At 44.4% G+C, this 14,145-nt stretch overlaps 1 protein-coding gene across 3 annotated transcripts in view; it reads left to right on the plus strand.

Annotated features, from left to right (window-relative positions):
• The window catches only part of LOC138642143 (cullin-1), a 101,286-nt gene that overhangs the window by 47,994 nt on the left and 39,147 nt on the right, over positions 1-14,145 (plus strand). For 2 of the 3 annotated variants that reach the window (XM_069730094.1, XM_069730093.1), the window contains exon 2: positions 3,792-4,085. In XM_069730094.1, coding sequence (XP_069586195.1) covers positions 3,946-4,085 — 140 coding nt within the window. In that variant the 5' untranslated portion in view covers positions 3,792-3,945. Of the gene's footprint in view, positions 1-745; positions 844-3,791; positions 4,086-14,145 lie in introns of all 3 variants that reach the window. The other variant, XM_069730095.1, reaches the window with a different exon arrangement.

The following is a 14,145-nucleotide window of genomic DNA, read 5'->3' on the forward strand; positions in this document are numbered from 1 at the left end:
GCCATTGTAACCTGCAAGCCTTTTTTTGCTAACCAACTTTTGACTAAATTGAATGTGTGCTTAGAACATTGTCTTGCTGGAATTTCCAGTCCCTGCCTACTTTGGTTTTATCATGTGGCAGCATTACATTCTCCTCTTTATCCTTGTACATAGTAGCATTCATATTTTCATCAATTCTATGCAGAAGGCCTATGGCAGATGCAGAAAAGCAGCCCCAAACTATGATATTGCCTCCACCATGTTTCACTGTAGGTGTTTTGTACCTTACATAATTATGTTTTCCAATTGGGCGGTGTATATAATGCTTGCCATCACTACCAAACAGATTGAACTTGTATTCATCTGACCACAACATCTTGGATCAATCTGACTCTTTCCATTGGCTGTGTTCTTTGGCAAACTCAATGTGGACCTTCTGGTTCTTTGCAGAGATTAAAGGCTTCTTGACTAGAACTCGTGCTGTCGCACCACAGTTATATATATAATTTGACTCTGAGAGCAGTTGAATTCCATAGCTCTTATTTGGCTTTTGCCTGACTTAATTCTCGGAATAATTAGCTTCCTGACATCTGGTGATACATTTGGCTTTGTGTTTGCAATGTTTTAACCGAAAAACAGAAACAAAAAAAAAAATGCAATATTCGACTACCCATGACAAAATATGCAAAACATTTGGCCTAGCAAATGTTGAAAACTAGCACATAAAGGGATAAAACAATGTCAAACACAATTTTTATCCTTATAGCTGACAACCATTTGCTTCCGGTTTACTGAAATCGCCAAGAGAATGGCATCACAACAACCAGACGGAAGTAATCACACTTAAAAAGTAGCGACCAGAAGGTATTTTTTTTTTTTTTTTATTCTATTGGTACATTTTTTCATGTGTTTTTTTTTTTTTCTCCTTCTTTGAGGTGTCTGCTTTCTTTAATCATTATTATGCTGTATTTTCCCTTTTATTTTTTAGCTAAATGGACACTTCCTCATTTAAACAGCAATTAAGGCTACTTTTGGAGTAGGGCTTACATTTCAAGCGTACTTCAAAAAGGCTGAAAAATCCTGCTACAGCTTATCTGAGTAGGGCTTATTTTCAGGGAAACACTAATATTCTTACAATTTTGAATTTTTTTTTTTTTTTTTTTTTTTTTTAACCTTGTTTTTGGATGGGCCATCAACTTACCAATGACCTTTGCTTTGTGGGGCATTAGATCAATGTTTTGCACACAGGGATGAAGAGTCCGTTTCTGCTCTGATCAGGAACTTACAAGCCACCGTACCTGGGTGTCCCCACAGCCATTTTTTGGCCGGGGTTGCCTTGGAAACAATCAGTCGATATCGCTTTCACTATTGACAGTGGCATCAGAGGGGTTAAATGCCCACGATGAGCAGTAGCACCAATCGTGGCCATTTATGCATAGTGTGAGCTATAATGTATAGCGGACACCCACTGATAATTCCTCTGTACATGTATGGCGGTTTGGGAACGCACCTCCCGTGGCGCCATACATGTACGGAGGGTGTTGTGAAGGGGTTAAGTGTTTGCTGTTTTACACCATCGTAAGCTGCTTGTAAGAAAAACTTATGGGAGTAGGCAACCCTTAAAAATGGTCCCCTACTCGCCAGAATACTTTTGTGTAATTGCATTGATGTTTGAGTTGTCATTTCTTTTCAGACAACATTTACAGGTGACAATCAAAATCAATACTACTTAATTGAAGAAGCCCCTGCGACATGCTGTCCATTCTACGGATGTGCCCTATTCATTGTAAACAGACAGCTGTGGATGTGGGGAGCCCATATCCAGGTTACTACAGAGCACTGATTGGAAACGTGGCTCAAAACCAGTGAAGGCAAACTTCCTGTAAAGGTGCTGCAGGTGCCGTGGCAGCACGGTGGCTCAGTGGTTAGCACTGCAGCCTTGAAACACTGGGGTCCTGGGTTCACATTCCATGAAGGACAAAATCTGCAGAGAGTTTATGTTCTCCACATATTTGTGTGGGTTTCCTCCTGTTTCCTTCCACACTCCAAGGACAAACTGGTAGGGAATTTAGCTTGAGCCCCAGTGGGGACAGTGATTGTCTGTAAAACGCTGCAGAATATGATGGTGCCATTTTAGCAAGTAACCTAAATTTAAAAAAATGGACTAGTTGATAGGGGCGTGTGTGTGTAATATACAGTGTGTCCGTAAAGTCATGGTGCACTTTTGACCAGTCACTGGAAAGCAACAAAGAACAATAGAAATGTGAAATCTGCTCCAAATAAAATAAAACTCTCCCAGTTTCATACCTATTCAGTGCAGTTTCGATGTGGGCTCCATTTGTTGCCCTACACACATCCAAATGATAGTGAAGCTCTTGCAACACACGGGTAAGGACGTCTGGTGTAACAGAGTGAATAACGTCTGATTCTCTGTTTTAAATGATTAATGTCGTTGATTTGTTCAATGTACACATGTTGCTTCACATAACTCCAAAAGTAAAAGTCTAAAGGTACCGTCACACTAAGCGACGCTGCAGCGATACCGACAACGATCCGGATCGCTGCAGCGTCGCTGGAGAGCTGTCACACAGACCGCTCTCCAGCGACCAACGATGCCGGTAACCAGGGTAAACATCGGGTTACTAAGCGCAGGGCCGCGCTTAGTAACCCGATGTTTACCCTGGTTACCATCGTTAAAGTAAAAAAAACAACCACTACATACTTACCTACCGCTGTCTGTCCCCGGCGCTGTGCTTCTCTGCTCTGGCTGTGAGCGCCGGGCAGCCGGAAAGCAGAGTGGTGACGTCACCGCTCTGCTTTCCGGCCGCTGTGCTCACAGTGAGTGCAGGAGGAGTGCAGAGAAGCACAGCGCCGGGAACAGACAGCGGTAGGTAAGTATGTAGTGGTTGTTTTTTTTACTTTAACGATGGTAACCAGGGTAAACATCGGGTTACTAAGCGCGGCCCTGCGCTTAGTAACCTGATGTTTACCCTGGTTACCAGCGAAGACATCGCTGAATCGGCGTCACACACACCGATTCAGCGATGTCAGCGGGAGATCCAGTGACGAAACAAAGTTCTGGCCTTTCTTCCCCGACCAGCGATATCACAGCAGGGGCCTGATCGCTGCTGCCTGTCACACTGGACGATATCGCTAGCCAGGACGCTGCAACGTCACGGATCGCTAGCGATATCGTCCAGTGTGACGGTACCTTAAGGGCGTCAGATCCGGGGATCCGGGTGGTGGCTTGACAGAACACCTGCCTATCCACCGCCTGGGGAATGTTCTATCCAGAAACTCACAAACAATGGTGGCGTAGTGTGGAGGAGCGCCGTCCTGTTGAAAGATGACACCTTCTGGAAATTGTGGCACTGCATACAATTCCAACATGTCAAGATAGGTTTTTGTGTCACAGACCGCTCTGTGTAGGCTTATCATGCATCAGGCCACACCACACATTCACTTTGCGGGTGTTACGTTCATACTCAACAGAGGCATGAGGATGTTCTACAGCCCATATTCGGACGTTATGGCGATGAACATGTCCACAGATATGGAAGGTCGCCTCATCGCTAAACACAACCTTCTGCAAAAATCTTACATCATTGTCGATCTCATGAAGCATATCTGTAGCAAACGTTCATCGTTTGGGTCTATCCGCCAGTTTGATAGATCCTGTGACTGGTCAAAAGTGCACCATGACTTTACAGACACACTGTATATAAATATAATAAAAATGTGTACACACAAAAGAAAAATGTGTTAGTGCTTTGCCTTCTCCAAGTGCCTAACCTTTTATTATTGCCTTTCAGGTTTTCTGACACAACCCAATTGTTACCCCAAGGTATCGCCTGAATAGTTTGGAATGTGCCATCATCTTATGGAGGATTAATTAGTTCACTTTACGAAGTTTTTGCACTAAAAGACTTTGAACTGGGCACGACAGACACGATAGGGAAAGAGAAAATGTCATCTAACAGGAGCCAAAATCCTCATGGACTTAAACAGATTGGCTTGGACCAGATCTGGGATGACCTGCGGGCCGGGATCCAACAAGTTTACACTCGACAGAGTATGGCAAAATCTAGATACATGGAACTGTACACGTATCCTTAATGGTTAACCTGACTTCATTGTACCGTCTTTTTATGTTGACTGTATGTCACATTTTCCCACTCTATACAGGCTTGTAATTTCATGAAATAAGAAGATATTGATGCTAAGGAACCATGTGGTAAGGTAACCTCGCTTGACAAGGCCTTATTGTATGATTCTGTGAGATGATCGGGTCTTCACATGTGTATGGAGCCGTTCTTAGCTTATCATTGAGTCTTTCTTTGGTGCGTTTGGTTATGTTCACACTTTGTGTGTTTTGCCTCCATAATTAATATTTTACCATACCAGCAAAGTGACCTGAGACTTCTGAAATCTCATGTACGCATCGCAGATTTTTTCCTTGCAGATTTGAAGCCGGTTTCCATCTACAGCTTGTCGATTCTTCTCTGCATTTTTCACCCATTCAAATGAAAGGGGGGAGATGCCGTCAAAACTCCCATCATTTGCAACAGATTTTTTAGGTGCAAAAATACTGAACTTGTACGCATTAATTAAAAGGTTCTGGTGGATAATTAGTAGACATGAGACTCCATTTCCTTCGAGTAGTGTCTGGCAGCTCTCCTGGTATAACTGCTTAGTAAATGCTTGTATTCCCCCAGAAAATAACAAATCTGAAGCTCTTTTTTTTTATATATATATATATATATATATATTTGTGCTGATCTTTTGTAATTTTTCCTAGATGTTTATCAATTGACAATTGGGCGTTATCTTCCCCTGTGACGGGGCATGTCTTCTGCCATGGGCAGCAGATGTCAGTTTGTGCTGACGCACCCCACCACAGGCAGCAGCACCCCCTCTCATCATGCTGTATTTTTTTGGTACAATCATTTACTGATACAGATTTGTCAGGAGGCTTGTCTGTTCTAAAAAATAAAAAAAAATAAAAAAGTTGGACATTTTTTTTTTTTTTCTAGTGTAATAGGTTATGGATAAGATTGTTCTTTTTGCAAAGTCACCATTCTCATTCAGTGCCACTTTTCCAGTTCATTACCTTTTCTCTGAGCTATGAAAGACTGCTTACTACCAAAAACCCTATCTAAAATATAACTTTTATTCAGTTAATAAAAATAACCTGAATACCTACTCCATGAAGGTGATGCAGTGTGCGCAAAGAAAACACGAAAAAGTATTGAAAAATCTATGCTATAAAGGGCCATCTACCACCCAAGGAAGTCTTCAGTGATAATAAACACTTGGAGTAATGCTACTATATTATTTTTATAACTCCTAGATCAATCTGTGCTTAGAGGATAATATGCAGAGTGTAGCCCACACCATATCCCCTTCATTGAGTAGGTATTTAGGTTATTTTTATTATTGACTGAATAAAAGTTATATTTTAGATGGGGTTTTTGTAGTAAGCAGGTATTCTATACCCTACAACACACAGGATATTTGGAGGACTGAGCTATGAAAGCCATAAAACATCTGTCACTTCATCGTTCCACATTCATGTTGATGATGACCATGCTTAGCACAGTCGTTTCAATCTTGGCCTCCAGTATAACTACGTAACGCCATGCTCCAGATGTCATGTAATTAAAGCACCACTCCAGTGTTGCTTTTTATTGCACTGCTGGAGTGGTGCTTTAAATGTAATTCCCGTGTCTGATACTCTCCTTCCCACGACTTCATCCTTTTCCAGTGTCGGTCTCTGGCAAAAAGTGACCTACCGGCTGCTCCAGAGATTCATTAAATGCGCCGGAGGTCACTTTTCAATAAATCTGTCTGATTCTTGCTTTCATAAACTTGCATTGAGATCTTGTGATGTAACTTCTGATTTCTGGCCACTCAGAAGTTACAGGCACAAGATGGTGTCGTGGGACCTGACCATCGTCCGTAAAAGGTGAAGCCACCGGAAGGTGAGTATAAAACTGGGGACAGGGGGCTTACGGTTAAAGCGCCATTCCAGTACTGAAAAATAAAAATTTCCGGGAGTGGTGCTTTAAATGTCTCATAGGATGCCAATATAAGATCATTGATGGGTAGATGGCCATCTTCCAGCAAGTATGCGAGCACACACAGGTCTGTGTGGTTTCCATTCTTTTTTTCTGAATTGCCAATGTGGGTCAAGCCACCACCCAGGTGTTGCTTAAAGAAGCAGTCTCATCAAAGTTTATATTATCTTAAAGGGAACCTGTCACCCCGGTTTTTCTGTACGAGATAAAAATACTGTTACATAGGGCCTGAGCTGTGCGTTACTATAGTGTATTTTGTGTACCCTGATTCCACCCCCTAAGCTGCCGAAATAACTTACCAAAGTCGCCGTTTTCGCCTGTCAATCAGGCTGGTCAGGTCAGATGGGCGTGGCGACATCGCTGTATCTTCCCCCAGATCTTGCATGTATTTCCGTTGGTGGCATAGTGGTTTGCGCATGCCCATCTTCTGAATCCACTGGGCAGGAGAAGAAAAAACGCGCGATCGGCGCTATTTCCCTGGTGATCTGTGGGGGCGGCCATCTTCCTGAGGCCGCGCGTGCGCATATGGACTCCTCTGCTGCCCGGGGCTTCAGGAAAATGGCCGCGGGATGCCGCGCGTGCGCAGATGGAGATCGCGGCGGCCATTTTCCTGAAGCCGAGTTTGCATCTCAACTTCAGGAAAATGGCCGCGGGATGCCGCGCGTGAAGCCCCGGGCAGCAGAGGAGTCCATATGCGCACGCGCGGCCTCAGGAAGATGGCCGCCCCCACAGATCACCAGGGAAATAGCGCCGATCGCGCGTTTTTTCTTCTCCTGCCCAGTGGATTCAGAAGATGGGCATGCGCAAACCACTACGCCACCAACGGAAATATATGCAAGATCTGGGGGAAGAACCAGCGATGTCGCCACGCCCATCTGACCTGACCAGCCTGATTGACAGGCGAAAACGGCGACTTTGGTAAGTTATTTCGGCAGCTTAGGGGTGGAATCGGGGTACACAAAATACACTATAGTAACACACAGCTCAGGCCCTATTTAACAGTATTTTTATCTCGTACTGAAAAACCGGGGTGACAGGTTCCTTTTAATATATTGCAAAGATCATATTATATAGCACTGTGTACTTACAATTGCTCATTTTGCCTTTCTACCCAGCTAATCTCTTTCCATAGGATCGATGACATCTCGTGATTCAAAACTGATTAGCTGAATTCTTCTAAGCTCTATGTAGAAAGAGGAGGTCAATTTTACCTGTATGAGTCATAAGTCACTGCAAAAGTCTCTGATAGGGAGAGAAGAGAGCACCTGGGTCAGGACTTGAAGAGGGGAATGATAAATGCAGGGACAAGACTTCCTTTTGCTACATAGAGCAAAGAAGTAATTAGCTGGGTAGAAAGTCAAAATGAGCAATTGTAAGTACACCGTACTATGTAATGACTGCAATCCTTATATTATATAGTGCTGTTTACTTACTTTTGCTAATTTTGCCTTTCTAACTGGTAGTCTTTTTTCTGCTTTATGTAGAAACAGGAAGACTCTTGTCCCTGTATTTATCATTCCCCTCTCCAACTCCTGACCCAGCTGCTCCCTTCTTCCACTGACAGAGACTTTTGCAGTGACTCATGAGTCATGCAGGGAAAATTGACCTCCTGTTTCTACATTGACTAGCTGAATCCTTCTAAGCTCTATTATTAATCACCTGGTGTTATAGACCTAATGGAAGACAGAAGCCTTATCTGGGTAGAAAGGCAAGATGAGCAATTGGAAGTACACAATGCAGTGCCATTATAATATGATGACTTCAATATATCAAGAGGATAAACATAATGTATATATATTTTTGGGGTGCCATATGATTTTTTTCTATATTTACTTCAAATTGCACTGACTAGTATGAGTAGATGAACATCTTTTCCACACACACACACACACACACACACACACACACACACACACACACACACACACACACACACACACACACACACACACACACACACACACACACACACACACACTTTAAAAAAACAACACTCAGAATGCCAAAAAAGTGAAAAATCTATGCGCTCTGTATCGTGTTCCTGCCATGTGCACATGTGACTGCTTTGGAAGCCCATAGTGGAGACGAGTTGATTGCATCGGTCATTTATCTGCCCGGCTGGAAGAGAGAAATGCCGCACCTCTTTTACCCGATGTAGATGCCTCTTCTTTTTTGGGTCTGGTTTTGTTTATTTTTCTTTGTTCCTTCTTTCCATGATATTTGGCCCCCTCTTACCTGTATCTCGGCCTACTCGGTTTTTAGCCAACAGGACGTGGTCCCCAGGGACCAGGGCCGTATTTAGAGTTTCTGCTGCCCTAGGCACTTTTATTGCTGCCTCCCCATTGGTGAGTATGACACTATCGGCAGTGACTTTGGCAAGAATCGCTGATGTGAAAGTCGCCTTTTGCAGCAGATCCGGCAGTTTTTCTGCATCTGCCGCGTAACGGATCACTTACAGCAACACTGCGTTTGGCCTCATTTATTCCCTATGGGATTTGCAGCACTTGCCATGATCTGGCAAATGTGGTACCATACCTCCCAACTTTTGGAAAAGGGAAAAAGGTATAAAGTTTGCGGCGCGTGTAGTACGCCGCGGCAAATTTTATGTCACGCCTCTGACCACACCCATTTCACTAGTCACACCCATATCCTCGTCCCAACCACACCCATTTAGCACTGCTGATCACACGGTTTCATAAACAATAATTGTAAACAAAAACAAATATGGCCACACATGATGCTCAATACTGTATAACGGCCATCACACATGATGCTCCATACTCTATAATGGCCGCACACAGTTCTCCATATTGTATAATGACACCACATGATGCTCCTTACTGTATAATGGCCACACATGATGCTCCATCTACTATATAATTGTCTAAGGGTCACTTCCGTCTGTCTGTCACGGATATTCATTTGTCGAGGCCTCTGTCTGTCATGGAAATCCAAGTCGCTGATTGGTCGTGGCAAAACGCCCACGACCATTGCCACGACCAATCAGTGACGGCCATAGTCTGGCAGCGAAATGGCTGCTGCTTTACTGCCCTGCAGTCAGCGCTGAGCGCTCACACAGGGTTAATGCCAGAGTTAACGGACCGCAGTGTAATGCACTCCGTTAACGCAGCTATTAACCCTGTGTGACCAACTTTTTACTATTGATGCTGCGTATGCAGCATCAATAGTTAAAACGATCTAATGTTACAAATAATAATAAAAAATAGACATATACTCACCTTCCGAAGGCCCCTTGAAGTCCTGGCGCCTGTGTGGGGTGCACGCGGCAGCTTCCGAACCTAGTATTGGTATGAGCGCAGGACCTGTGATGACGTCGCGGTCACATGACCGTGACGTCATGGCAGGTCCTTCTCGCATAGCATCCTTGTGACCGGAACCTGCCGCTTGCACTGCCGAGGACAGGAGGCGATGCTGTAAGGTTGAGAATAACCTTTTTTTTTTTTTTTTTTTTTTTCTTTTTTTGTCTTTTTTTTTAACCACGCATATAGTGCCCACATTGCTATATACTACGTGGGCTGTGTTACATACTGCGTGGGCTATGTTATATACTACATCTCTGTGCTATATACGATGTAGCTGGGCAATATACTACGTGGCTGTGCTATATACTACGTAGCTGTGCAATATACAATGTGGCTGTGTCGGTTCTGTTATATACTACGTCGACTGTGCAATATACTAAGTGGCAGTGCAATATACTACGATATACTACGTGGCTATGTTATATACTACGTGGCTCTGCTATATACTACGTGGCTGACCAATATACTATGTGCCTGTGCAATACACTATGTAGCTGTGCAATACACTTTGTGGCTGTTATATACTACGTAGCTCTGCTATATACTATGTACGCTGTGTCACATACTACGTAGCTCTGTTATATACTACGTCACTGTGCAATATAGTACGTAGCCTGTGCTATATACTACCTACATATTCTAAAATACCCGATATGTTAGAATCGGGCACCATCTAGTACTGTATAATGGCCCCACATGATGCTCAATACTGTATAATGGCCCCACATGATGCTCAATACTGTATAATGGCCCCACATGATGCTCAATACTGTATAATGGCCCCACGTGATGCTCAATACTGTATAATGGCCACACATGATGCTCTATAATGTATAATGGCCACACATGATGCTGCATACTGTATAATGGCCCCACATGATGCTCAATACTGTATAATGGCCCCACATGATGCTCAATACTGTATAATGGCCCCACGTGATGCTCAATACTGTATAATGGCCACACATGATGCTCTATAATGTATAATGGCCACACATGATGCTGCATACTGTATAATGGCCCCACATGATGCTCAATACTGTATAATGCCCCCCTCCCATCTTGTATGCATGGCTCATATTCCCCCCCCCCCTGTCCTGTATGCATGGCTCATATTCCCCCTGTATGCATGGCTCATCTCCCCCCCCATCCCATATGCATGGCTCATATTCCCCCCCCCCCCTCCTGTGTGCATGGCTCATATCCCTCCCCCTCCGGTATGCATGGGGCTCATATCCCCCCCCCCCCCCCCCCCCCATTCCCATTATGCGTGGCTCACCTCCCTCCCATCCCATCCTGTATGCATGTCTCATATTCCCCTCCTCCTGTATGCATGGCTCTTCTCTTAATCCCTCCCCCTCCCTCCTGCTCCCATGATGCATGGCTCGGCTCTCCGTCCTCCTTCATCTGCCCATATTCATGACCTTAATGAGCGGTACCATGTGACCGCTCACTCAGGACGAGCTGCAGACGCTGAGACCAGGCATTGCTGGAGCAGGCTGAGTATGACGTCCTCAAGGAGGGTGGGAGGCAGGTGGGCGGGCGCCCGGGGGGGGGGGGGGGGCGGGGGTTCGGTTGGCTGAGGGTCGGTCGGGAGGTGACCAAGGACTTAAATTTAAAACAAAAAAAAAAAAACCTTGCTCTGGTGCCACCCCCCGCATCATCCCGCCCAAGGCACGTGCCCTCAAGTGCCTAATGGCAAATACGGCCCTGTCAGGAACACTCATCTAGAGAAGAGAAGTCTACTTGGCTAAATAGATGAGTGACGTTTAGGGAAGAGGTGGCCATATCGGAGGTAACCTGGATAAAAAATATTCAGAACAGTGACATTTAGGCTATGTTCACACATAGCCTTTATTTATTCACGCTGATTTTTTTTATATGCATGTTAAGACTGATAATGATCAGAAGAACACAGCATAAATCATGTTTAGTTGTTTTGGTTTTTTTTGCTGCTACTGTTAAAGGCTGAATCTTATTTTCTGCATAAAGTCACATAAAAATAACCCCAAATGCTCCTTGAGAATAAGCCCTTGCTCCAAGTTAGAAAATGATTTATGGCAAGTGACAAATTCTCTTTTTTGCCACCTAATCTGAGAGTAGCATAATGTAGAGAGAGAGACCCTGATTCCAGAGTTGGGTCACTTTCTGGGCTGATTGCTGTAGGTTTTTTAAATTAAATTACTGTTTAATTAGTAGGAGATTATAACTAAAGGGCTAGTAATCCTGCTGGCTTTTAGTACTCCATATTCATGAGCTCTGTGTAACCCCACGCCTGTCACGGATTGGCAGCTTTCTGTCTATGCACAGTGTACACATTGGGCTACATGGCAACTTGGACTAAAAAATATAGCGCAACCAAGGCTTTCTCGGTGCTGCTGCTACTTTGCAGTGCAATACAAGTGAATGTTGTCGCGACCACGAGGTCTGCGATAAACGAGTCATGAATATGAAAACTAGGTTGGACCTCTTGTTAAGCTCACTCACTTGTATTGCACTGCAGTGTCATCGTGTGCCCGGTCTCACCGCCAGTCATCATGTAGCCCTTTGCCTAAAGCTGCCAATTGGTGACGTGGGCAGGGTGATCTAGTGCTCCACATGCAGCGAACTGCTAGATCTGCAGCAGCTCAGTAAGTGCTACATAGCTGGAATCTGGGTGTCTGCCCTTACATCATGCTGCTCTCAGATCAGGAAGCAGAAAGTGATGACCGATTCCCTTTGAGCATTCTCAGCTGCTTTTGAAATAAAATGAAGGAGTTGAGAAAACGTTTTGAACTTTGCAGTAAAATCCAGGATGTTAGTAGATGGCCTGTACAGCGCTGCCGTCCTAAACATGGCTGCTGATAGGACTAGTGACCTGATCTTCTACAGTGGCCTGTATTAATAAAATGCTGCGGACCTCACTGCTCTTGTGCTGATGTCTTCTGACGAGGGTTACTCCATGGCGCTGGCTGACGGACAGGTCTGGTAATGCACAGGGACAGTCAAGTGTTGCCTAAGTCTAAAATCCCAAGGAGTTGAGAAGTGCTTCACTCCTCACTATTGTGAAGGGGTTTGATGGCTGTCAGTGACGGAGGTGGAACATTCACATATCTATCCATGCCATAGTGGCCGGACGTCTGGTCGGTGATTGCGGGCCTATAAAGCTGTCACCAGTCACACACTGCCTTACATGGACCGGGCACACATGGGTGCGGTTGGAGGCTTGTACTGTTTGCCTTGGCGTAGATTTCCACGTCAGGCAGTTGTTAAAATGCGTCCACACTGCTTCATGTCCTAACTGTGCCGCCTGCCTCCTCTATTCATACGGCAGCCATAGAGCGTGTGCTGCCGAGTGTATGTCACCACTGTGTAATCATTGTCTGCGAACTGTCAAATCGGAGAGACTGCAAATCTACCATGTCCGTAGGAACAGACCGTTATATGGTAACTGGAAGACACCTTGTGCCATGGGGACAACTGCGGGGCACCTGTCATGTGCTTTTGTAGCATGTAAACTGTCCCCAGTGCGTCGTTCATTAAAAATGGAGCTGTAATCATGTGGATAAAGCACTTTATATCGTGTTATTGTACCCGCTCATTTAGTCATAGGAGTGTGATTTATTGGGTTGTCACGGTTGGCCGACGTAGCTGAACTCCTAAAATACCGCACTTGGGCAGGGTCTATCGGGGACCCACACGTGCGCACTGAAGTGGTGTGTAGTACCCAGCATCACTGACTATGCGGCTGATCAGTTCTTACCCTGGCAGACTTGTATAGTTGGAAGCTGGACGTCGGACAATCAGTCCTGCTGGCTGCCTTTTTTGTGACTGATGAGACAACCCCTTATTAAAGGCTCGCTCATACTAGCGTAGAACTTGGACAAGTGCTTTCCTATGTTTTATCAGATGGCACATGGCCTATTGTCATACTATGGAGCAGTGCAGATCGGCGATATTTTTCAGTCACCCATGATGGCACCCTATATTCCAGTGGTGCCGTCATGTGTTACGAAAAAACACATTACCAGTAAGTAATATCACTGTTTCTTCTTATTCAGCATGAGAAAAACAATTGCAGCATTCAGCAAGTGGCTCCACAAATCAGACCACGAGCACCCATACAAGTCTGAGTGCTTGTAAAACTTTGCACTGCACTCAGATGTCATCTGAGTGCAGTCCGATGTACATGCGTGGAGAAGATGGAGAAATTCTATGTCGTCTTACCTGTGCTGTGATTCTTTCATGCGAAAGAATCCGATCACAGTTGGATAACATTCGGATCAAACAGTTTGAGCCGAGTGTCACTAGAATAATTTGTCTGAATCCTCTCTTTAGATGCGAGAGTACCCTACAATTAACCTAACCCTAGGTTTTGAATGAAAATTTGGCCCTTGGCATACAGTAAGTGACAATTTTTGTTTTACCAAAGTCGAAATGTCTTCATCCTTCCCCCATCCCGATATATTGCATCATATGGTGATAAATGTGCCAGACAAATCTGCTAATGATCCAGCCACCGTTTCTACGCCTGCCTGCTGTATCCTCCAGTAAAGCCAACACTACATCTAATTTACCTGTTGCTTATTCTTTTGAAAGTACCAGGGCTATGGAGTCAGTAAGCCAAACCTCCGACTCCTCAATTCCCATGACACTGACTCCACGACTCAGACTCCCTCATTCATGGCTCATGTTTAAGTGATAAATTTACTGTAGTAAAATGGTAACATCAGGCTTTAATCATTATTATGATAAAATAATCAAGCCATTTAGATAGAACATAAAAT

This window comes from Ranitomeya imitator, chromosome 6 (assembly GCF_032444005.1).
Source record: "Ranitomeya imitator isolate aRanImi1 chromosome 6, aRanImi1.pri, whole genome shotgun sequence".
Classification (NCBI taxonomy): domain Eukaryota; kingdom Metazoa; phylum Chordata; class Amphibia; order Anura; family Dendrobatidae; genus Ranitomeya; species Ranitomeya imitator.